General features: G+C 38.2%; 1 protein-coding gene across 10 annotated transcripts in view; it reads left to right on the top strand.

Annotated features, from left to right (window-relative positions):
* The window catches only part of Patronin (calmodulin-regulated spectrin-associated protein patronin), a 102145-nt gene that overhangs the window by 45738 nt on the left and 30624 nt on the right, over positions 1 to 25783 (top strand). For 9 of the 10 annotated variants that reach the window (XM_088228246.1, XM_088228241.1, XM_088228244.1 and 6 more), the window contains exons 3-6: positions 5704 to 5919; positions 8956 to 9153; positions 10426 to 10676; positions 11639 to 11745. In XM_088228246.1, the coding sequence (XP_088084372.1) occupies positions 5704 to 5919; positions 8956 to 9153; positions 10426 to 10676; positions 11639 to 11745 (772 nt within the window). Of the gene's footprint in view, positions 1 to 5703; positions 5920 to 8955; positions 9154 to 10425; positions 10677 to 11638; positions 11746 to 12981; positions 13682 to 25783 lie in introns of those variants that run through there. The other variant, XM_088228249.1, reaches the window with a different exon arrangement.

The raw sequence follows: 25783 nt of genomic DNA, 5'->3' as shown, positions 1-25783 counted from the left end.
TAAAAAACTTAAGCGATTAAACATTATAATACGAACGGTTCTCTGCAAAGTAATGGTGAAACGTTGGTGAAGAGGGACAACTCCTCGCTAGCCATAAGTCATATTAAATTTGCTTCTTAATCCGAAGCACTACATAATCAGACGTCTACCCTGTTACGTAATAATCGATATAATATTGATTTATCATGTACAGAGGTTCTCTGTTTCAGGTCCCGACTAGCTATAAAATTCCTGTGTTTAGGCTGGACCTTTTTAGTTAAATTTGTTTTTTCATTAAATGATGTTTAATCAATTCTAATCAAAAATAATAATATTAAAAGATGAAAAATAAATGTATATTAGAAAACATACCAATAATAAGAATTGAAGCTTAAATATAAATTACAAAATATACCATTAATAATAATAATAATAAAAAAAACAAATATGAATTGCAAAACATTAAAAAAAACTAATAAGGAGATACTTGAAAATTAACACAGACACAAATTTTTGTCATAAAAATAATTTGCAGGAAATAAAAAGATCCACTTAAAAAATATAACGAGTTATAAAAAAATCACATAAAGACTTTTCCTTTTTATTTATTTCTCTGTGTCCAGGCGGATGGATAATACAGTTCTTCGTGTGAAATAGAACTGTAATTCCGAACGAGTGTTTTCGACTCGATGGCTGCTCGGGTAAAAATCTCAAATAAGGCAATCGAGCGGAGATAGGTCCGCCTCGTTGCGTAGTGGTTGGCGTTTTCGCCTGCCATTCTTGAGGTCCCGGGTTCGATTCCTGGCAGGGTGAATGTAAACTTCAATTTTCAATGTTGTTTAAACTGGCAACTGATGCGTAAGACCGATCACCTCACCTTCATGAAACATGATTAAAATACACGGCATTTGGTTTTCAAATGCAGTGCCCTATGCACCACTGGGTACGGAGAGGGGAATGATGATGATGAATTCTTCAGTGTGATAAATTTGAATATTACTCTTGTACACTGAATTTCTCTCCCGCGTATTGTAAAGAATTTCGTGCAAATTTCGCTAATCTGTTTTCTTAAATGTAATTATTGTTAAAACAATCTGTTTTATTGCATACGTTTATTTTTAGTAATTTGCATGCCACAAAAATTTCTCGTTTTCTGTATTCATTTATGATCATCTTTTGTCGGATGTACCCGTATTTCCATCGCTCTGCAAGCCTTCGCCCGTAACAAAACATCCAGCAAACAGTAAATTCGTGAAGCCCAGTTTTTACCGCGGGCGCGGGCGCGGGCGGCTGTAGACACAAATAATCCGCTCTACAATATAATAGCCGGCAGTACATTATTATAATATTATGTACGAAAAGTATGGGTGCAGTAGAGCCTTTATTTTTCCCACAGTGACCTCATCCCTCTTATGTATCCATATAATATTTGCGTTATGATAATATCCACAACTACAACACATGCTTTAATTAATTAATCAGACTACATTGATGTTAACGAAAAGGCGGACTGTAAATGAATATCGAATTTCATTCAATTTTGTTATTGGGAAATATTTGAGAAAGGATAGGAATATGGAATGAATACCTACCTTTATAATCTAAATGTTCTTCAATTTCTGGCACTGGATCACAAAATGAACTATAAAATATAACAATGTTTTCCACGACGCGCGACGATTCCAACCACTTCTTTTTCCGATTTTATGTCAAGTCAAAAATGTTGTTTTGTTTTTGTTCTACATCCGAATCTTCTAATTTTGAATATCGCCTATCTTGATGTTAGGTAGGTACCATAAGGATGGGTCAAAGGAAGGATGGGAACGGCCAGGAACAGTATCGATAAATGCTGTTATTTATTTAACATTGATTTGATTCATGTTCGTCCGAATTGATTAATTAAACTGGGTCGGTTTAAATACGAAATTAGATTATAAAATAATCCGTTTAAATAGTGTGACATCAGAGTAGTATTTCTCTTATTTGCCACAAAGGGTTTTTTCCAAAAGAATTAAAGTTCCGATACATTTCTCTACATTATTGATCACTCGTACTTGTTCCGTCGTATTTTCATAAATACATGTTTTACCGTCGGCCCAACTCGTAAAACTCGTAAATCCCAAAACATTTTTTTCAGGAGAGAGTAAAAACAGTTTTTACTTTAGTAACGAATTGTACCGTTTTTTTTTTAATATGTATTTTTCAAATAATTCAACACTGTTCGGATATACAAGTTTTACATACGTCTTAACAGAAAACGCCAAAATACCATTTGTGAATCAACGAGTTTTCAAAGTTAGGGTGACGTTATGTTCATTGATCTCGGGAATTATCACACCTCTGAAAATATTATTAAGTTTGTTTATTATGACGACAGGGAAACGTGCTTAAATGAATTATTTGCTTTCCCTTTTCGTATGATATAATAATAACATGTTTGTAAATTAAGTCTTAAATTTTCATAGCAAAATGCGTTTTATTTACATTGAAAAAAAAATGACACGTGGTATTTCGTTCAGGCTCGGCGCGGCGTGAACAAATTGATTGATTTTACGAAGACGGAATTAATTTAGGGTTTTATTCAAAAAGTTCGACCAGACATTGTTCAAAAATTGCATTGTAAGTTAAATTATGTGTTTTTTCGTAAATTCGATCATTTTGCAGGTTGTTGTATAGTTAACGGTTTGTGAGCAGTAGTGGGTTATGCCACAAAATTATAAAATCGCGTTTTTTAGCACCACGAATGTGCAGTTCTGCGCTCTATCCAAATGTTGCTATGGTTTTAGCTACAAAAAATGAGCCAAATTACCACAGGGCTTTTAAATTCATGACTCAATTGAAAAGCTAGAAATGTAGCGGGAAAGCGTGGTCTAAGTTCTAAATAACATATGCGAATCGGTGTTGTAAAAGTGGGATTTTCAATATCGGTAGCGTAGCTAACCAGTAGAAATAGGTTGATTTTGTCAATGTTAAAATCAACATGGATTTTGAAAAATACTATGACAAAGATATTTCCAATCCCTTTTTTCTCCACTTTTAGAGATTGTAGCCATAACCAATGCTCCCAATCCTTCAATTAAGTCATGTACAAAAATGAGTATACTTTCTTTGTCTATTATTGACCAAAAAATTACGCAAAATTACCAAAATCTTATCGTCTTCTTACTTGGAGCAGTAGTAATGGAGATAGTGACAAATCACCGCGTTTATTTCATTTTAAAAAAACGAATACAATACATATGCGTTCGAAATTCTCTAAATAAAATATTTTTTTAAACTCATAAAATAATTTTTAAAACTCATAAAATAATATTACGTAGTATATAGACTAGTATAGAAATGCCAAGACTTCCATATAGGTACCCCACTTAGATATTTTTATATAGAGATGAAGCTGTTGAGAATATGGAAGTGCAGGCATTTACAGAGCTTATGATCTGTCATTGATTGGGTTAATATGAGTCGCTGAGAGCCATAGGAGCTTAAGCGAAATTTGATACCGATTTAAGCTGAGACGATTTGAGTTAGTTAGATGGAAAAAAAACCTAAGTTTTTAACCACACTAACTCCAGTGCCAATGTTAAAGCTGAAAACTAAATAAACAAAATAGATGTATGGCTAAATTTGAGTTTCACGAAAAATTATACCATAATTATGACATAACCGTCAAAGTTTTATGAGCTACCAGTAACAAAATTTATTTAATTTTCTTTTATGTCAAGAAAAAATCGTAACATTCATATAAAAAAACAAAAGTCATAAATGTTTGGAAGATATTTTGCCAAAACTTTTTAAATGTCACTTAAGTTCCTCTGGCTTTCAGTGCCTCATATTCTCAAAAGTCATCTCTGTTTTAAAAAATAGTATTGATATAATTTCCGTCAGGGGAAAAAATCCAGAATTTGTCTAAAAAGATTTGTATATACCCATAATGTTGTCACCTTCCACGTATCTTTCACTAAGAACTTCTTCGCAATGTTAAGATCTATTATTGCAGTTTTTATGATATATATTTTTCACTCTTCCTTCGCCTTCATTAGTCAATCACAAGTCACAAACTGCAGTTATGTTTTAAAAATATGAAACATTTATTTCATTGTTAGAGTTGATTTCTTTTTATTTACTTTAACAAGCTTAGCATTAACAATGAGATTTTAATGAATAAACACAAAGCGAAATAACAATAACAAAAGTGGGTCTCCAAATATTTTTTTCATTGTTATAAGCTTCCTCAGAGATTGATAAAGTGATTAAAAACATTATATTATTTTAGAGAGATATATAAATGTACCGAAGTGTCGCCACATGTGCTTTGTTTGTTGTTTATCATATATGTATTCTGGCGTGATAAAAACTGTCTAAACCTCTGAAAGAGTTTTACATTTTTGTAGATAATTAAATACAAGTACCTAATTATTAAATACTTAAAAAATCAAATTCATTCAATAATTAAGAGTAGCTAACAAAAAGCCTTACCAATACTCTACAGACAGACTTCTTACAGAATTTCCAGTACTAGACATAAGACAAATATACATAAAGACAATTTTAAGACATTTCCATCAAAATCCTGACAGACATAATGACGGACAACAAATTTACGACACTAGGCAAAGACAAAAGACAATACTTCTGCTCCCAAAGAAAAAAACAAATTACGGACAAAGGCATTATACTTTTCTGGCCCCTAAGCTATACAACTTTTTAAGCAAGGACATATTGGCGAACAAAATGAAAAACAATATTTTCAAAGCTAGAGTACGTAAATGGATTGCTAAAAAGACTAGACAGGAGGCTGAGGAATATGTTTCATATATAAGAATGTAATTATAGTTTCTTGAAAATCTTTTTTCGTTTTATTGATGTAAATATGTTTTAATTTCTTTATTTCTTTTGAATTTTTACACAATTGATGTGAAATTATGTACAATTATGTATAAATAAATAATACACTGACACTCCGGAACGTGCCTGTGGGCCAGTGGAGTGGCTATATCCATAAAAAATAAATATATATTGAATGTACCTACCTATTGTATAAATATTTTTTGTTAACTATGTATTTGTATTGTATTTTATATTGGATTAAATAAATAAGTAAATAAATAAATAAATAAATAAATAAATAAATAAATAAATAAATAAATAAATAAATAAATAAATAAATAAATAAATAAATAAATAAATAAATAAATAAATAAATAAATATAATATAAACATATTATACATATACATTGTATACAAAATGAGTTTCTTGTAACTCCTGGGAGTACAAAAAAAAATTGTATGATTTAATAAATAAATAAAAAATTAGGTTAATTACAAGGTGCAAAATTTAATGAAATAGTATTTATGAACTGTGTTTTGTTTTTTTTTTTGTTTATTGATTTAATTTAGGCATTTATAAATGTATGTTGTTTATGCCCTTTATTTTGTAGAATTTTTTATTATCTAAGTATTTTAATTGTAATTGTAATTTATTATATGTTGAGACAGTTAAACCATCTGCTGACATTATAATTTTATATTATCACAAAAAAAATGAATACCCATATAAATTTGACTCTACATGTAAAACATTTCTAAGAATTTTTTTGTGTAAATTTTATAAGAAAAAGAGTTTGAAATATAAATATGTAAATTTTTTTAAATTTGTAAAGTAACTATTGTTGGAATAAAAAAAAATGTATTATGTGTATTAACATAAATAATAAATAATTTCAGGACCAGGAGCACCTGAAACCGCCAATAATTGGCACCTTGGCCAATGCGGAGCTATACTGCTTGGCGCTGTCCAACATGTACTCAGACCCCAACTATCACAACCTCAACCACTGGAACATCCTGCAGACCCTCGCCAGGAAGGGAATACATGTACCTGACCCCACTGACTGCGCCCTTACAGAGACGGTGCTCATCCAAACCAACCCCTTGAAGATGGTAATGTCTAGATTTTTTCCCCTCAGTATTTCATAGTTTATACGTATCGCACATCTGATAAAATGGAGTCATAATTAAAAAAAGCTAAATTTTGAGAAAGTGACAAAAAACTCAATTAACCTGTTTCTAGCAATGTATCCTGTAGGATACATGTGATCTAATTTTTACCATTAACTTAAACACAAGTAAAACAGCATTCTGTTAATACTGCTTTACCATGTTTTTTATTCGTAACTGCATTATCACAATTCAGAATAAACTTCAATTAAAACCATAAATAAAAATAGTTCGGGATTCTGAGGCCTTTTCAACCATCAAATGTATTATTTTTTTTATTTTGTCAAGATAAGGGTTAACACGTCTTAAAACTGTGTATTTTTAATATAGTTTTAAAAAAAAATATTTTCACCCTTTTAAGCAATGCCGATGTGTCAAAATAAAATAGGATACTGTTTGAGAACACCGGATTTTAAAAGGTGTTTATGTAAGTTTGTCATAAATTCAGGTAAATGGTAAAGCTAGAATTATGTGATTTTTTTGGCATATCAGAGCTCTTTTATAATTTATTCTGTAAACTTGACTAAAAATCTGTTTTTTTTATTGTGACTTTATTTTATCAGTACCATCACACACTGCACACCACATCTGAGGACATGAGTCTCCTTGGTGATGTCACAGTCAAAGAAAAATTGCTTGTTACCAAACAAGCGAAGCTGCACCAAAAAGCTCTCTGAAATCTGGTAGACTTGGTATCTATGCGTAGAAAGATGATAATCCAAAAGTACATGATGTTTTACACTTCATTCAGAAAAAGAAGAAAATAAATTCTTCATTGACTGGGATGTAATTGGTTGTATATAATATGATCAGTTCGCGAAATAAATTTCTTTTAACCCTCTCCCCGCATTAAAGTTTTACATATTTTATTTATTCGTTTGAACACTCAATTTACATATTTTATATATTAGTTTAAACAATAATTTACATATTTTTATATATTAGTTTAAACAATAATTTTGTTATTGAACATGAATATATAGTCTATACATGATGAATACTTCAGCTACTAACCTTTTTGATAGTAAATTACTCACATGCTGTGAGAACTGCATAATATTGCTGTCATAGGCACCCACAGACGTATGTGAGCGCCGCGGTGAATGACTTAATAGCTTTGAAATATTTTTTAAAAACCACTAGATCTATATATCCCAATCTGTTAAAAAGCCACGGATAGTTGCGAAAAGTTTCATAGTTTGTGGACTATCTAAAACATGACCTCCATGCAAAAAAATATTAAAATCGGCTTCAATTGGTACACAAACACCACTATTGGGTGCAGTTAAGGGAGCAACGATGATGATTTTGATGTGCATACATATTTTTTTTTAATTAAAAAAAGAAATATTAGCGTTCTAATAATTTACACAAATATTTCAATTTTGGTGGCCATTTTCAACGAGTTGTAAATAACTAACTATTAGAAAAAGGAAATTAAGTTGGAGTAGAGTGGGGTTCGAATCTCAGGCCTCTGGCCCGTGAGTCCGCAACACTAGCCACGGGACCACAACCCGATTTTAAGTTCTTCATTGGCCCAGATATTAAAAGTCAGATTATAAAATTAAAAAATGTGTGAAAAATCTCATGTACATAAGTAATTACTGTAAATCAATTAACCTTTGCATTGCATTTGTCTATTGAATATATTATATACAACACATAAATTTTTAATAGGTCATAATATTTCAATTGCTTCAATGGCAAATACAGAAATAGCATAAAAACTTTTTCATGTTTAGATCGTATTAAAGCATTTTAAATATTTACAATGTGCCCGTCTATGAATAAGATTTGATTGTTTTTTGTAGACATGTACAATAAACAATAAATATGAGTTGTGTGCAATGCTGGGCACATACGCATGCAGATTTTCAATTAAAATATGAATCAATGAGTCAGAAATTAAATGAATCATGTAGTTTCATGTATGTGAAAAAAAAGGGTAGCAGCCTCTTTTCCAGTATTTAGTGTGCGCTTGCATAATCGGAGTTAAGAATTTTATTAAAATTAGGATGTGTTCTAAAATTTAGCATTCATTTTTAATATTTCAACTGATTTGTGTATTACACGGCACTATATTATTTGAGTCAAAATCTGGTCCTTGTAGCCGGGGCGGGGGAAGGAATTCTGCGCGCGCATTCTGTTTTTTTTTTCAAATAAATTTATTCCTGTGTTTTCTCTCTGGATTATGGGACTAGAGCTATGATTTTTCTAAACATTATGGATATCCACTATTCTTTTTTTTTTTTCTTTAATCCGTGCCTCATGTCTGAGGATGGTGATTACGCCTGACTCCAGGCATGGCTCGTCTGTGGACAGTCTCCCTCCATCTGGAACGGTCTTGTGCTCTTTTATAGGCATTCGTTAGTGATGATTCTGATAACTCAGTGACTGTACCGCTCCATCTTGTCGGTTGACGTCCACGCGACCTTGTCCCTTCGACACTTCCCAGGAGAATAGTTTTCTCCAAACTATCAGAATCTCCCCTGGAAATATGCCCAAAGAGCTGCAGGATTCTTTTCTCGCACATGGATCAAATCTTTCTCCTATGTCCAGTTCCTGGAGAATAGATGCATTCGTACGTCTGGCCGTCCACGGAATCCGCAGCACTCGCCGCCAACACCACATCTCGAAATCCACTATTAGGGTGTGCCTACTGTTTTTTTGTTAATATTTTTTTTTGTAGGATTTACGACATCAAAAAAACTCTTTCTGATATTCTTTAAAAAAATCAAAATAGGTTCTTTTTTTGGGTTTGGATAACAGAAGTACAAGTACAACAATAATGAGTCCAACATGCAGTTTATGCGTCTTATTAGCATAGTATTCAGGGAGGTATCTGCAAAATAGTGTCAGAAAAACTACTTTTAAATAAGTATTCATCGAACCGTTCTTCCTCCGCATATCCTCTTAAGACTTTAAATATGTAATGCTGCTTCATAATTTTCAACTGATTGAGTAACATCCTTATTTCAGAGTGCGCATATGGCAGTGATGGAGGGGCTGATGGTGTTGTATGGTCGTGAGGTTGGAACCAAGGAACGGGTGACGGCTGCTGTACGTCGCTGGGGTGGTACTGCTCCCAGTGGCGGTGCAGGAGTAGCAGGAACACACGAGGAAGCCCTGTTGGCTTGGGTGGCATCAGCCTGTCAGGCACTGCGACATCAAACACAGGTTAGCTAATATATAGATTTGTATCTCATTAGAAACAGTTTTTATTGCAAATTGAATATGGAAGGCTATGCATTTATTGGGCTATCGACTGGTTTTGATGATCACTTTACACTCTGTGTAGCAATTACTATTCTGCCTATGCTTGTTCATGCATTTAAATGAAAAAAAATGTGTTAATATAACATCAAAATCAATAGGTGATAGAATTAAAGAAATTGAACATAGGCCAAATGGTGAATGTAACACAGTGTTTAAAGTGGTCACGTAAATCAACCAATGTAGTATTTTTTAATAATATGCATGCTTCCACATTCTATTTTGTTGTATCCCAACTCAACATAGGGCTCTTGGCCTCATAGAGTTAGGGATACATTATTATTTTTTTTGTAATATGTATTATATGAATAAATATTTCTTTTTTTAAATAAAAAAAATGACAGATCGTAAGCCCTGTAGATGCCTAAACTTTCATATTCCTTTCTCAAAAATGTTCTACATATATCTCTGTTGAAATAATATGTTAATAGTTTTTTTATATTTCTCATTCACAATTATTTATACTTCTCATTTGGTAATAATATTTTTAACCTCTTGAGACCTGAGACAAACCTGGCAACAAGAAAAACTTATTTTTTCTTTATGAATGATAAGGGTGGTAAAAATAAATCAAAATGATTTTTAAAAATATCTTTTTAATTAATACATAATAAGGAAATATCACATACTACGAATATCAATAAAAATATGTGGAAAGGATTTTGAAAAATTAATTGTATTTCCGAAATCAATATGGATATTGTGGAGTAATGTTATCATACATAACTTTTTAAATCAAATTGTTTTAAAATAGGTCTACCAAATGCGACATGTTTGACCTTGACAACTATGATATCAAGATTTTCGACGAAGTTCTTTTTAAATTTAAATGGTAGCAAACAATATTCTAAATTTAACTGAATCGTGACGTATTAGGAGCATGGCCAATGCAATGGACCGTTTTCGTGAGAATTTGAAAATATTTTTTATGCTTCTAATAAGCACAAAATATTATTTTTTTACTCGACAGTATTTCATAGACCCTTATTAATTTAATATTGTAAAAAAAAAATATGCTAGAGTTGTTTAAAAGTATTGTCAGTGTAAAAATATCATTTACGTACCCACATTTGTGTACCCAGGGACGCTAGAGGTTAACAGAGCGGAGTGCAGCTGTGAATTACATTATGAAAAATATATTTATACAAAATTTAATTGTACATGTGTTTTCCCCAGGAGTGTGAGTCTCCCTTACCAAATGTGACATCCATAGACTCACTACGGGACTTGTGTGACGGCGTGGCGTTGGCTGCTCTGGTCAGCCTTTACTGCCCTGACGCTGTGCCCGCCTCTCAGATTAGAGCTCCTCGCCTCGCCTCTGTGCACGACTCCGTACACAACCTGACACTGGTTCAACACTTCTGCCAGAGGAACCTGCCGTTCAACGTCTTCCACATGATGCCCGAGGACATTACCTACATGAGAGGGTAAGAGAGAGAATCTTCGTTTTGGAACATTGTTTTTTTTTGGTGTTCTCCCCAAGATCAAGCGTGATCATAATTCCATTTCTGGGATAGCACCCACTCCTGGATGCTAAGCAGCAGTTAATAATAATAATATTTGGCTGATTTATTCACTTTAAAATTCTATACTTAAACTTACATTCTAACTAAGTTACTACTACATATTTAACTTTCTGATTTTAAATTTAAGAGCATCATAAACTAAAGGCGGGGGGTTTTTAGTTTTAGATTTGAATTGATTGATACTTTTGATGATTCTCAAGTGTGAAGGCAATCGGTTCCAAGCAGAGAGGCCGATTACGCAGCGCCGGAGTTTGACAAGTTTTCCTCTGCCTGACCCAAAAGTAGATTTTCTTTCAGATTAATTTTCCACAATACAGAGGTTCCATAAGTGTCTTTAAGCCATTTCATTTTCATCAAAAGATTTGAATGGTTCTTTAGTATTTGGTCCACAAAATTGCATCCATAAATTTTTTCTAGCTATTTTACATGGCTAGTTGCAGCATTGCAGCATCCATCATCTGGGCTGATTGCAATGCTGTTTAAAACGTCAGCAAAAATGACAAACACCACATTGCTCAATTACCTATAAAAATGTTCAGTAAGTAATTTATCCTTTTATGGGATTGTAGAGATAATTGCCAAAAAACACTTTTTTGCCATTGAACCTCTGAAATAAAAAAATTGCATGGTTTGTCAGTTGTGTTTGGGCCAAAAACATACATGTTCAATTAAGTTTTACTATTAACAAATAGTTCTTCATTAGTTAGTTAAAAATGTACAAAAATAATAATTTTGATTAATATTAATAATTCCAAACAATTACATACTATGTATGTTAACAAATCACATTTGTTTAAAAAGTATATCCTGTGGTTTTTACATAATTGCTAAAAATGCTTTAAACTAAATCTTGTTATTTTTAGGTCCATGCAACAAAATCTGTTAGTTATGTTGGCTGATCTCTTCAATGTATTGGAGATTCATCCGGCAAAATGTGTCAGATTTCCAAGTTCTCAGGGAGAAAATTCAGGTTAGTAATTTTATACTACATGTTAATATTGTAAATAGATTTTAATACAATTAATGGAAATATGGGCAGTAATATTTTTTTACAGGCATAATAAAATAAATGCAATGACATTTTGACTTCAAATGAAACCGTAATTCTGGTGGTTGGTTATCTCAACTTTATGGATCTGCTTACTTTGATTTCCATTTATTATTATTACGTATGGTTTTGCATGGTTTCACTGTATTATTTTTTGGTATGGATAATTTGCTTACCGCTATGTTTAATTTGTTCAGTTTTAGTTGGATTTCCTACACGGGTTTCTGCAGTTTAGATATTCAAATTAAATCGCGTATTTCAATACATGATTCTTTTAAAAACTAAGCAAATTGTTCATATGAAAAATAATTTTGAGTGTACATAATATTATACCAAAATATTATAAATTCACTCGAGACACTCGCCACAGATTTTCTCTTTTCTTATTTTCATTCGACAAAGATTTTCTGGAAACTTTTTGCTCTTTTATCCCTCAAGCTATCTTAAAACTAACACGCATGATGCTTCAAATTTACACGAAAGTTACTGTAACCAAATGTATACCTATACAATAGAATATTACCAAGTCTCTTCACAAATCAAACTTGTTCAGGTGGGGTGGGGTTCCTTATTCATAATAATAATAATTTAAATCATAAGTCTAAGGTTAAAACTCAGTATTTTACATATATATTGGTAAAAATTACCCCACAGAATTGAAATGAATTTCATTTAGTTTTCAATTAGTTTATTATTATAGTTGACTTATTTATATAGCGCTATTTTTGTGAAAATCACCTTAAGGGCGCTTAAAGTGATAAATAAATTAAAAATAATTATATAATGGATAGAGGAGGCTGAGGATTATGTGATCTAGGTATATTTGCAAATTATTATATTTAAAAAAAAAATACAGTGGCGTATTTATCCTTAAACCCTTGCAGACCAATTAATTTCTCTGGACATAAAAAGTATTGTACATGATATGTATACTAAAAAATTTATTAAAAAAATGTTTATTTTTGTATCTTTTATACTTTAAAAATCATTTTAAGTTCATTTTTAATGATCACTGGCTCTCAACTGACAATAAATTAACAAATTTAATGAAACATTAGTTATCATCTTGAAATATATATTTATTCAAACAAATTAGTATAATTCTAATAAAATATATTTGAAAAAAGTTGAAATATTATTTAGAAGAATAATAGAAATTCGGTCTAAAACAAATGAACCAACCAGAAACCAGGTGTCAAACTAAAAAACAAACTTTTCCATGTAATGCCGATTACCAAAATAAGCAGAAAAAATTGTAACGAACTTACAGATACCAGTAACTAGAAAAAAAACTAAAATTAAAAACACTTCCTCTTAACCACTTATTTTTTTTATTAAATTACCGACCGGTTTCAGAGCAACAAGGAACTGTTAAAATTTCTAAATAGGATTCATATTCAAATTTCAATGATAAAGGAGCATGTGTTATTCCAAAACCAGTCTGTAATTAAATAAAAAATTAAGTAGTCAAGTGAGTAAATAAAACTTACTTTTCCCGTATATTTGAATATACACCCGGGCTGAAAGGGTTAATTTATATAAAATAAATAGATACATCTGACATGCTGGAACTTGCCAATGGGCCAGCGGAGTGGGTAGTTTTGGTTTATTGAAAAACCGAATGAGTTGAGTTGCGTACGCTGGTGACGGTAGATGGCTTGTCGGATATCAGGGCAGAGTACTAACCCGGGCTGGTTGCATGTGCGCGGTGTGTTATGGGCAGGCGCAGCGGCGAGCAACGCTCATGGCGTGGCGCACAAGCGGTGCCTGCCGCCCGCACCCCCCACCCCCATCCCCGACCTGCGCAGCAGCCTGCACACGCCTCCGCCCTCCACCAACCACCAACCGCCGTTCACAGGTGAATTCCCCTCCCGCATTCCACCGTTATGTTGAATTTTGGGGGGGATCCGGATAGCATGTCTAGCTAATTGTTTTCTGTAATATAATGCATACTAATTAACACTAATAAAATTTCCCGTTTGTAAACCAGGACCAAAAGGTCTTATGTAAAATAACTAGAAATACTTCATCATAAATGTTAATTTTTTTGTTTACGTTTTTTCATCATCATAATCATTCCCCTGTTTAGCAATAAAATCGTCAAAATTGTTTTTCTTTTAAATGAAAAGCACCAAAAATAGTGGCGTGGTGAGGGTTCAATAAAAAAGGAAATAATCAATATTAATACCTATATAATCAACCCACCTATATTTATTGATTTATTTACGAACTTATGCATTCCATTTACTTTCAATAAAATACATTGCAAATACACTACCAAGCAGGCGTAAGATCAATAATGACATGTGGCGTTGAAGCAATGGCAGACACAGTCAGAACTAAACAAGATCGCGTGAGGAAAATCAGAATAAAATAGATATGTGAGGCTGAGGACATCGTAAGATGGAGTAGAGAGCAAAGGAGGGACTGGTACGGTCATGTCCAAATAATGGACATCATCAGACTCCCGCAAGACCAAGAGAAAATGTTTTCTCATGCGTTATAAAAATTAGAGCATTTAATTGTATGCCAAAGTTTCTTGAAAATATAAAAAAATTATTTTGATTAAAAATTTCTCCGAAATCAATCAGTGGACAGGATTTTAAAATCACAAAAATTTAAGATTATACAGTTGATAATATGATACATATTTTTTTTATTTATGCCTAGTTTGATAGTCTATCAACAAATATATATATTTTTTAAAGCCACAGAACTTTCTCATTTTTTTCATAAGTCCAAAGTTAAAACAAAAACTGTTAATTCCGCAAATGACTTTCTTTATCTTTTTATTTTAAAACTGGTGGGTGGGTAATTTTGTATCATATATAGCTTTATGCCTATTGTATGCTATGTGATATAAAAAACTTGCTTGCTTTCACTGCGAATATTGTTTTATTGTTTAAAAGTATAAAGTTCTTGAAGGGATTGTAAACTTAATGACCTATCGCCCTATTAAAGAGAAAGAGCAATGTTTTAAAAATATTGTTTTACGTTGTAAATGTGTGAATCAAAATAACTAATTTATAATTGCGGATTTAATGGTGCCATGTTTAGCAGAGTCTATAAAGCCTTATAGATTTTTTTATGTCTCTTGTCCTCCATGTTGCATGTTTTTATTTAAATATAAAAAAAACCACTCCATTTTATCTGTCCTAACACCAAAGTTTTTTTTTTTCCATAATTTGTTAGTAAAAATGCCTGTATCAATGTTTCTAATAAATTGTAGTAAATGTTTTAAAAATACACATCACTAAACAATTGTTTTAGTAGTCTTTTTCCACGTAAAGATAGTGGGGTCACAATCCATTTAAAGATTATCCCGATTTGGTATGATTTAATTACAGTTATTTTCAATTATGTATGTCATGATTATTAAATCTCTCTCTTCAATCTGTGCCTAATGTCTGAGAATGGTGGTTTTGCCTGACTCCAGGCATGGCTCATCTGTGAACAGTTTCTCTCCATCTCGAACAGTTTTGTGCTCTTCTGTAGGCATTCGTCAGTGATAATTCAGTAACTAAGCCGCTCCATCTTGTCGGTTGACGTCCATGCAACCTTGTCCCTTCGACACTTTCCAGGAGGATAGTTTTCTCCAAACTATCAGAGCTCCCCCTGGAAATATGTCCAATGAACTGCAGGATTCTTTGCTCGCACGGATGCAAGTCATTCTCTTATGTCTAGTTCCTGGAGATAGATATATTTGTCCACGGAATCCGCCGCAAACACCACATTTCGAAAGTTTCGATTTTTTACTTTTCAGATTCCTTCAGTGTACAACACTCCACACCGTACATGAACACTGAGAAAACCAAGGGCTTCACCAGTCTCTTTTTGGTGTTAATGGTTATACTGTGATTCTTCCAAATCTTCACCAGCCCACTCATAGCACTTTTGGCAATACCAAAACATACCCGTATTTCACCTTCACACCCACCACCATCGTTGATGAGAGAACCTAGATAAATGAAATTGTTGTCTCTTATTAAATAGTACGCGATGAAGATTACTTACATGAGATTTATTTTTCAATGAGTTTATAATCAAGAGCTTAAGATATTAAACCGTCACACATTCAACAGAAGCTGTCGGTGTGGAAAGAAAAGAGAGCAATCTCTCTTGTGTTCTTGTTCTATAACGTTTTGACAGCGCCTTCTGTTGACCGGTCTTGCATTTCGTGCGATGTTCAGGCACATGCCTCCCCTTTTATCTGATACTGATATTTCTGAGCTGCATGTGACTATGGTCAGTTACAAGACTTTTAAGAAAACAAAGATAAGGATTAATCCGCTAAGCCTCTATTTAGAGGCTTGTCAGCAGGTGGGAAAGAGGGGATATGGAAGAAAGTTTTGAAAAATGTGCCACAATACCCAGACCAATTGAGAAAAAATCTTTCTTGAATTTTTTTCTTGCAACTGGCAGGAATCGAATTCGAGATGCCAGTTTCACAGTTAGCCGTCTAACCGACTGTGCCACGGCGCCTGTCTACTTAGGATTCTTACTTCTTTATGAAACATGATATTTATCTTATTGGTACCTTCTGTTTGTGTTTACCATTATTAGATGTTAACTATTGTGCTTTTACATAACTTGTAATGGGAATTCACAAATAAAAAATCCCCATTGTAATAGAAAACATGAAATATTATAATATTCTATATATATATTACATATACAAACTTATTACTTTACTCTGTCTATGGCGGCCTGGGTGGATATTAGAACCTATTTTAATGAATTTCTAAGCATATTATTATTTAAGATTAGTAAAAACACTATATTTTCATTATTTTTTTAATTTTAACAATGTAATATTATTGTATCTAATTTTACTGATACAAGATTTATGTTCTTTTAACATTATCAGGGTGGCCTAGAAGTAAGTATTTATATATATTTTATATACACATCACTTCAAAATCACACTTTATATTACATATATCAAAGTAGTACTATAATTTATAATTTCTAATATTATCTGTTACATACTGGTGTTAATTATGAATGCATGCGCACGCTATTATTTTGCCGGTAAAAATTCTTTAGTCTGTTATTCTATGTATTATATTTATTTTTGTATTGTTTGATTTTTTCTCATTTGCCTAGTTATTATTATTATGGATAACTTATATAGCGCCATTTTAGTAACAAAATACCTCAAGGGCGCTTTACATAGTGATTCTTTTGAATTTGTAATTTAATTAAAATAATTTATTTTCTTGTCACATGTTACGGATTTATTCAAATGATTTAGAGAACAAGTGGGTTTTAAGTTTTTTCCGAAACATCACTTCACTTTCGCAGCCTTGCACCTCTGCTGGGAGAGCATTCCATGCCATAGGGCCTGCGACCGCAAATGCGCGTTCACTAAATTTAGAGCGCTGTTTGCGTAGAGGTATTGTAGCTAACGCGCTACCGGCGTCGTGTTGTGGTTCCGCTGCAGTCACTAACGCACACGTCCCGATCCACTGGTTGTAAGGCAGCGGAGGCTAGGCGATCTTGTCTAACTCGTCAGGGCCGGAGATGTCCTCAGAAGGGCCTCTTATTTCAGGTTGAAGTTGCCGGTTCGCCGTGGTCAGGAATCCGTAGGGAGAGAAGTCCAAAATCCAAGTCCAGGGTGAAGCGAAGGTGTCAAGCGAAGTGAAGAAGAATCGAGTAGAAAGCCGGGTCGGGGAGAAGCGAGTAGAGATGAGTAAAAGCCAAACGTCAGAGAAGAAGTGTCATTTATTTTCATTTGTACACGTTATATACCGTTCGCGCTACGTGCCCCACCATTCACCCCGCCGAGCGGGTCTAGCCGTCGTATGCCGCGCGGAGAGAGAGAGAGCGATAGAGAAGGCCGCACGCCCGCTCCATCCGTCTCCCTCCCTCCACGTATATAGGCACTACCCCCTCCAGTTCTCACGGCATTCTTGCGGCGGCAACGCAGCGCGAAACGATGCACATTCAAAAATATACTTAAAACTAATTTGTAACTAAATGCCTATTCTAAATGTCTCGGTATGGAAAAGGCCACCCCCGAAAGTGACAAATACTAGTCTTTATTGGAGGGGCAGCTCATTTCTAACACATACCGAGATCCCTAAGTCTAAACATTTTAATATAGCGCAGGGGCGGTCCCTACAAGGGCCGCTTTCCGTTTGACGTCCGTAACACTCCCCCGGTGCAGTCTCCGCTGCGCTGAAGCATCCGGACGTCCTTCGGCTGCTAGTGGCCCCCTTCGGCGAAGACCGCCACCTTGACTGCTGGTCTCGTGTAGGTCCCGGTCGCCGTCTTGACCTGCACCACGCGGACTTGTCCATCGGCTGCCGGGCTGGCCCTCGTGACTCGTCCTCGGGGCCATGTGTTGCGTGGCAGCTTTGGGTCCGCTATTAATACCAGGTCTCCCTCTTGTATGGGCGTTGCCGGGTCCCTCCATTTCGGTCTCTGCGCCAGCGTGGGCAGATATTCTCGCACCCACCGTCGCCAGAAGATGTCCGCCATCTGTTGGGCCACTCGCCACTGTTTCCTAAGGCAAGTGGCCTCCTCCGCCTTACTATAATGGACCAAAGGCTGTAAACCGCCAGCTGATCCCAGCAAGAAGTGGTTAGGAGTCAACGGCTCCTCATCTTTCGGGTCCACAGACACATGTGTTAGCGGGCGGCTGTTGACGCTGTATTCCGCCTCAGCTAGCGCCGTTATCAGTGTCTCTTCCCGTGGGGAACGCGCTTTTATAGTAGCGCTTAGCGCTACCTTCACTGATCTTACTAGGCGCTCCCAGGCGCCTCCCATGTGTGGTGAGGAGGCGGGAATGAACTTCCACTCCACCCTTCTGGCGCTTAGTTCACCGAGCATTTTCTCATCTCGGCTTAGCTCCTTTATGGCCGCGTTCATCTCGCGATCGGCCCCGTGGAAATTTGTACCGTTGTCTGTGTACAATACCGCGGGGTGACCACGCCTAGCGGCCATCCTTCTTAGAGCCATTATAGCCGAGTCCGCGGATAGGGAGTATGCCAACTCCATATGCACCGCCCGCGTTGTCCTGCACGTGAAGAGCGCACCGTACCTTTTCTCAGTGCGCCGTCCCAGTGTCACGGTCATCGGTCCGAAGAAATCGAGGCCGCAGTGAGTGAACGGCCGCTCCCCGCTAGCCAGCCTGGCCGCCGGCAGCTGTCCCATCAGTGGCGGCTTCGGAATGCATCTCAGCATGCGGCACGCCCGGCAGCTCCTGATGATCCCTCGCAGCGTCGTACGGAGGCGCACGACAAAGTAGCCCGACCTGATATCGCTTATCGTGCGCTCCGTCCCTGGATGTCCTGATGCTGCGTGCTGGTAACTTATCATCAGTCTGCAATATTCATCCCCACCGTCCAGTATTGGCGGGGCATTCACGTTCTGGTCATCTATCCTTTGTAGTCTGGTTCCCATACGCAGTATGCCGCTTCCATCAATAAACGGCGTGACAGCGCGTAGCCGTCCTCCGGGCGGTAGGGCCTCTCCCCGTTGTAGGCATTCTATTTCTTTGCCGAAGGCACGCCTCTGTGACAGGCGCACCCATATTTCTTCGGCTTTATTCAATTCTTCGGCCCGGAGTTCGAAGTCACCTCCCGGCTTCTCGGGCTCGTCACGTTGTCTGGGACGGCGGCAACGTCCGACGAACCTCATAACCCAGGCCGTCGTCCGTATAAGTCGTACCCACGATGAAAAGCGGGATACGTCCGGGAGTCCTGTCGTCGTGTGGCAATGGCCCACAAAGTGACGCGGTGGTCTTATCTCCAGCGCGTCTTCAGGAGGCGAGATTGTCCCTTTTTCCTGAGGCCATTCACTCTCCGGCCGGGAGAGGAAATCTGGGCCCCGGAACCACATGCCGTTCGAAGACAGATCGAGTGGCTGTGTATCTCGCGTTCCGATGTCCGCCGGGTTTTGTTTTGTCGGTACCCAGCGCCAACCGTTTATTCCGGCGATTTCATCGATCTCCCCGAGTCGGTTCGCTACGAACGTTGAATACTTCAACGGGTCCGTGCGTATCCAGGATAGAACCGTGCTCGAGTCCGTCCAGAATATAGTTCTTTTAATTTTCATGCGGCTTTCCCTCTTTATACTCGCCGCTAACCGCGCGGCGAGTAGCGCCGCCTGAAGTTCTAGACGCGGTATCGATAAAGGCTTTAGCGGCGCTACTTTACATTTGCTCATAATAAAGCTAGTGCCCGCCCTGTGCACAAAATATGCCACCGCACAGCAGGCTTGTTCCGAGGCATCGCTGAAGACGTGCATTGTTATTTCCTCCGCCTTCCTGTTGATACAACACCTCGGTATTGCGCAGTTACTTTCGGCTAGTAACTGCCGCCATTCGCGCCATCTCTGCACGTGTTCTAGTTTTAAAGCCTCGTCCCATTGTATGTTCGATCGCCACACGGCTTGTAACAGTATTTTAGCCCTCACTGTTATGCATCCAATAAATCCCATTGGATCGAAGACCCTCATGGCGGCTCCCAACATCTGCCTCTTTGTAGGCCATTCAGGTTCGTCACCGCCCTCTTGGTTATACTTGAATACTAGATAGTCTGCGTGCGGGTCCCACCGCACGCCTAGTACTCTTTCCGTAGTGGCGGCCTCGCCAATGATGATAGCCGTCTTGGCTCGATCCTCGTCGCGGACCGAGCACAATGCCTTGGCGTTGTTTGATGCCCATCCCGTCATTTCAAAGCCCCCCGTCAGCAGGAGGGCCGTGACGTCTTTCACCAATTTTGCAGCCTCCGCAGTCGAATCCACGGCGTCCAAATAATCGTCCATGTACATTTTCTCGTGTACAGCCCGCGCTGCTTCCGGGAATGATTCAGCATTCGCCGCGGCCACGCGGTCTCTTACGTACTGGGCGCTGCTCGGAGAACACCTGGCTCCGAACATCATGGATGTGAAGGCGAAGGTCCTCACTGCTTCGTTCGGTTTTCGACGCCACAAAAACAATTGTGACATCGTGTCATCGGGTGTCATCTTTATGCGGAGAAACATCTCCTTTATATCGGCGGCGATAGCTACGCCACCCTCTCGGAACCTCTGTATGTTCCCCACTAGTGACGTGAGCAAGTCCGGTCCCGTCAGTAAGTGGTCGTTGAGGCACACACCTCTGTGAGGGCTCGCCGCGTCGAACACAACCCGAATTTTCCCAACCTTGTTCGGATTGCATACCGAAAAATGAGGCAGGAACCATTTCCTTGGGTTTTCTCGTGCCTCTTCTTCCCTGGATAACTCAACGGCGTATCCCTTTTCCTCATACTCGCTGATTTTAGCCCGGTACGCAACTTCAAGTACCGGGTTCTTTTTTAATTTTCTTTCCAACGAGTAGAGGCGTTTTTCTGCCGCTTCTCGGTTGTAGGGGAGCGATGCGTTGTCTGAACTCCATAGCAGGCCCGTTTCCCACCGGCCTGTGGGAAGCTGCTTTGTGGAGTTATGCATTATATCCAGCGCTCTTTTTTCTGCGGCACATATCCGCGGCGCGGTCGTGATTCCGATCGAATCCACTTTGAAGTTAAATTTCACTAATTCACTTAGCGCGTCATCACGCGACGGTCCTTTAGCACTCACTAGGACCGTTTTCACTATGCCATTAGAAACTGACTTATCTTCGTTATATTTTTCACCCGTAGGTGCACTCGCGTTATTATCGTTATGACTCACGTGTCGGCCAAACGCGACGCGGCCAAGCGGCGTATCACTTATGATGACGCCGTCACTTCGAAACTCCGCCCGGCCGTGCGGCACTATTAACTCGGCGTTATCGAGGCCTATAAGCATCTTAGGTCTCACTGTCACTTCCCGCGCCGAGTTGTCGCAACTTTTAACTTTTTGTGTCGGCAAGTTGAGTGTCTTAACTGTGTAGGCGATCGCTTCATAAGCGCCGGCGTCGCCTTTTATTATCACTTTTACGCGTCGCGATGACGCATCACTAGCGGCGATTCCGGCTATACCCGTGACTTGTATACCGGCCTGTGGACCGCGCGCTCCGATCGCGTCGGCGACCTCTTCTTCCAGGAGTGTGATAGTTGAACCTTCGTCTAGTAACGCGTATGTATTTACTCGACCTTTCGGTCCACTGAGAGTCACAGGTAACACTTTAAGGGCGACCGAGCCCTCCTTCCGCGATACGTGTAACACATTCTCATCCGTCGACTGGGCGCGCGGCGTATGTAGTGTGCGATGGTGCCTTCCTCCGCACTCGTCTATGTTGCACCTTGTTGCCCGACATTTCGACGTTCGGCAGCGTTTCCCCAAGCACAGGAAACACAGTCTTAAATCGCGCACAAATGCCCACTTGTCTTTCACGCCAAGCCCCGAATATTCGCGGCACACGTCGAGCTTGTGTGTTCCGTTGCACTTTGCGCATTTTTCACTTTCACTGTGTACGTTCAGCAGCACGTGTCCTTTAGAGGCGCGATTCCTTTCAGCCCTGACGGGGCCTGTGTTGATATCGAGGCACCCGGCGTTAGGTATCACGCCCGTCACGTCCTTTAGCCAGTCGGCTAATTCACTTAACTTCGCTTTTCTCTTCGTCCCGATGCGCGACGTAATCCACATCCATCGGTGCGTGTAGGGAAGCTTCCCTACCATTTCCCAGAGAAGCTTCGGCGAAGAAAGGTGTTCACCGTCGAATCCTTCGACGGTCGCGACGACGTTCCTCACTGCGACGGCGTAATCCGTCACGGCTTCCGCGGACGCGTTGTCTGGCAGCTTCGGAATCCTCCGCACCCGTTCCAAGACCGTCTCCACGACGAGCTCAGGGTGTCCGAACGCGGATTCCAACATCTTCATGATCTCGGGAACCCTGCCCGGGTCCACGAGTAGGGCCGATACAGTCTGTCTGGCCCGTCCTGTGAGTGATCTCTGCAGCCGTATGATGTTTTCTGCATTGGATAATGCGCACATCTCCGTAGACTGGTTGAACTGCGATTTAAAAATCCGCCACTCTAGCGGATCCCCGGAGAACTGCGGCAGGTCTCTCGCACCAGTCTGCCTCGCGATGAATGACGTCATCCTTGGGTCATCACTTCGTGGCTGCGACGTCACTCCAGTCGAATCACCGTCCTTCAGTGCCCTCACGAATGCTGCGGCCATCCTGTCAACTGTGGGGTATGAAGCACTGTTCTGGTTGTCAACCCACTCGCCGGTGAGTCGTCTTGTCTCCGAATCCATGGAGCCGAGTGTCGTCGGGTCCAATGTAGCGTGGTCCGCAGGGCTTGCTACGTTCGGTCGTGGCTCAGCGGCTTCCTCCAAGTACGCAGGCCCGGGTTGGGTCGTTTCCAACGACCCAAGGTGTGCACAGGTAGGCGCCGCCGCCGCGGCGCTCGCTCCGGCGGGCGTCGTGGTCTTCTCTGGGGTTGTAGTAGCGGCCAACATGAGCGGGAGCTGAGATCTCATTTCCTTGAACATCTCAACCATCCCGGCCGTCATGTCCTGCATCAGTCGCTGCTGCATGGCTCGCATCTCTCTTGAGTGGGCGGTAGATTCCGTTGTCGTCTGGGCCGAAGTCGATGAACCGGAGTCGGATTCGGCGCGTCCTTCCTGCATGGCGGCGTTTCTTCCAGACCGAAGAGAAGCAGGCATCAGGTAGATGATCACTCGTGTGACGACAGCAGATCCGGATTTCTCGAAGGACCAACAATGTAGCTAACGCGCTACCGGCGTCGTGTTGTGGTTCCGCTGCAGTCACTAACGCACACGTCCTCCACTGGTTGTAAGGCAGCGGAGGCTAGGCGATCTTGTCTAACTCGTCAGGGCCGGAGATGTCCTCAGAAGGGCCTCTTATTTCAGGTTGAAGTTGCCGGTTCGCCGTGGTCAGGAATCCGTAGGGAGAGAAGTCCAAAATCCAAGTCCAGGGTGAAGCGAAGGTGTCAAGCGAAGTGAAGAAGAATCGAGTAGAAAGCCGGGTCGGGGAGAAGCGAGTAGAGATGAGTAAAAGCCAAACGTCAGAGAAGAAGTGTCATTTATTTTCATTTGTACACGTTATATACCGTTCGCGCTACGTGCCCCACCATTCACCCCGCCGAGCGGGTCTAGCCGTCGTATGCCGCGCGGAGAGAGAGAGAGCGATAGAGAAGGCCGCACGCCCGCTCCATCCGTCTCCCTCCCTCCACGTATATAGGCACTACCCCCTCCAGTTCTCACGGCATTCTTGCGGCGGCAACGCAGCGCGAAACGATGCACATTCAAAAATATACTTAAAACTAATTTGTAACTAAATGCCTATTCTAAATGTCTCGGTATGGAAAAGGCCACCCCCGAAAGTGACAAATACTAGTCTTTATTGGAGGGGCAGCTCATTTCTAACACATACCGAGATCCCTAAGTCTAAACATTTTAATATAGCGCAGGGGCGGTCCCTACAAGGGCCGCTTTCCGTTTGACGTCCGTAACAGGTATAATAACTTTTCCTCTCGCCGTAGACGTAGCTGATCTAAGCGTTAGACGCCTGACAGCTAGTTCATCTGGAATGCATAGTTCCCTTAGATATTCCAGAGCAGAGTTATGCAGTGACTTATACATAAGCCAACAGAGTTTGTATTCGACCCTCTGTGGAAAACGTAGCCAGTGTAGTTCCCGAAGTAGTGGAGTGATATGACTGAACTTAGAGATTCTGAAAATAAGTCTCGCTGCGGCATTCAATACAGAATGCCTAAGTAAATTATTACTCTCAATCTCCAATCAGAACATCTGCTATATCGTTATGAACTTAAATTTTTTTCTATGTAAGTGCCATTATCATTTTTTAACTGCAATTTTTTGTCTTTGATAAAAATCGCCAAAAAAATAGGGAATAACGAAAATGTATGAAAATACAAGTATATTTTTTACATCGTTTTTAAATAATATGTTAACGGGGTAGAATTTTAAAAGTTTTTTGGAAAGGAAAATTGGAATACAAAATTGGTTAGTGTATTGCCATTGTCTAACATAAAAAATAAAAACTAGACAAGAAAAGAAAAAGAAAAAGAAAAATATCTTTCGTATTAATGCAATTCCTCTATAGTTAATAAGTCAATGTACCTATAGCATACATTGAAGAACTGTTGCATATTAGTTATATGTATAACAACAAACCAAAAAGCGCTAAAAGTAAACAAATTTACTCATTAAATTTATGCCTTTTATTTCATTGAGTATTTTATTTAACGCTTATTTTAGTGAACTCATAAGGTTCGTTAATTTTGGGCATTTCGAAGTGACTGAATTTATTTAAATAAGTTTTGGTTTCGATTAAAACTGGAACAAAAGCTGAAATTCGGTTTCAGCTAAAAAATCTTGTTTCGGTCGGGCACTAGTTTTTTTGTTGCATCTTATGCACTTTAAACAAGTAAAATTATTGAACGCTAATTATGTTACATTTATAACACCTTATGAAACTTTATTAAATCATATAGTATTCCTGAATTAGTAACAGAAGTGTATTTATTTATTTTTTTGTTTACATATCACTTTATCTATTATTAGTAAAGTTATTATTTTTTTTAAATAGTTTGCTTGAATTTAAAATACTCGTCTATTTTTTCTAACTCAGTGATGTAAATAAATATGTACATTATATTTATAATACTTAAAGACATTTTATGAGCGTATAGTTAGATATTATGTTAGTGTTAGAACATTCTGTAAAAGTTTCAAATTGAAAAATTATAAATAAATGAAGGAATTTGTAGAAACTCACTTGTGAAATCTTGTCAGAAAACATTTTGTATAGTATTAGCATAATTATTGAAAAAAAAAAATATGGATGGACAGAAGGGTTATTGTTACACAGTGTATACAACTTGAATACTGAATTTTTTAATTAAAGTTGGCTTTTTTAATTTAATACATTGAAAAAAAACATTGTGATTTAGTGACACAACAATATATATTTGACCGGAAATGATTATTAATACATTATTAAATTGATATATACACTTTCGAGTATTGAAATTTTGCTATTCTTTCAAATTTGATACAA

This window comes from Micrasema longulum, unplaced genomic scaffold (genome assembly GCF_059751315.1).
Source record: "Micrasema longulum isolate JH-2025_06_02 unplaced genomic scaffold, ASM5975131v1 h1tg000571l, whole genome shotgun sequence".
NCBI lineage: Eukaryota > Metazoa > Arthropoda > Insecta > Trichoptera > Brachycentridae > Micrasema > Micrasema longulum.
This window is presented reverse-complemented; position numbering and strand designations above follow the sequence as displayed.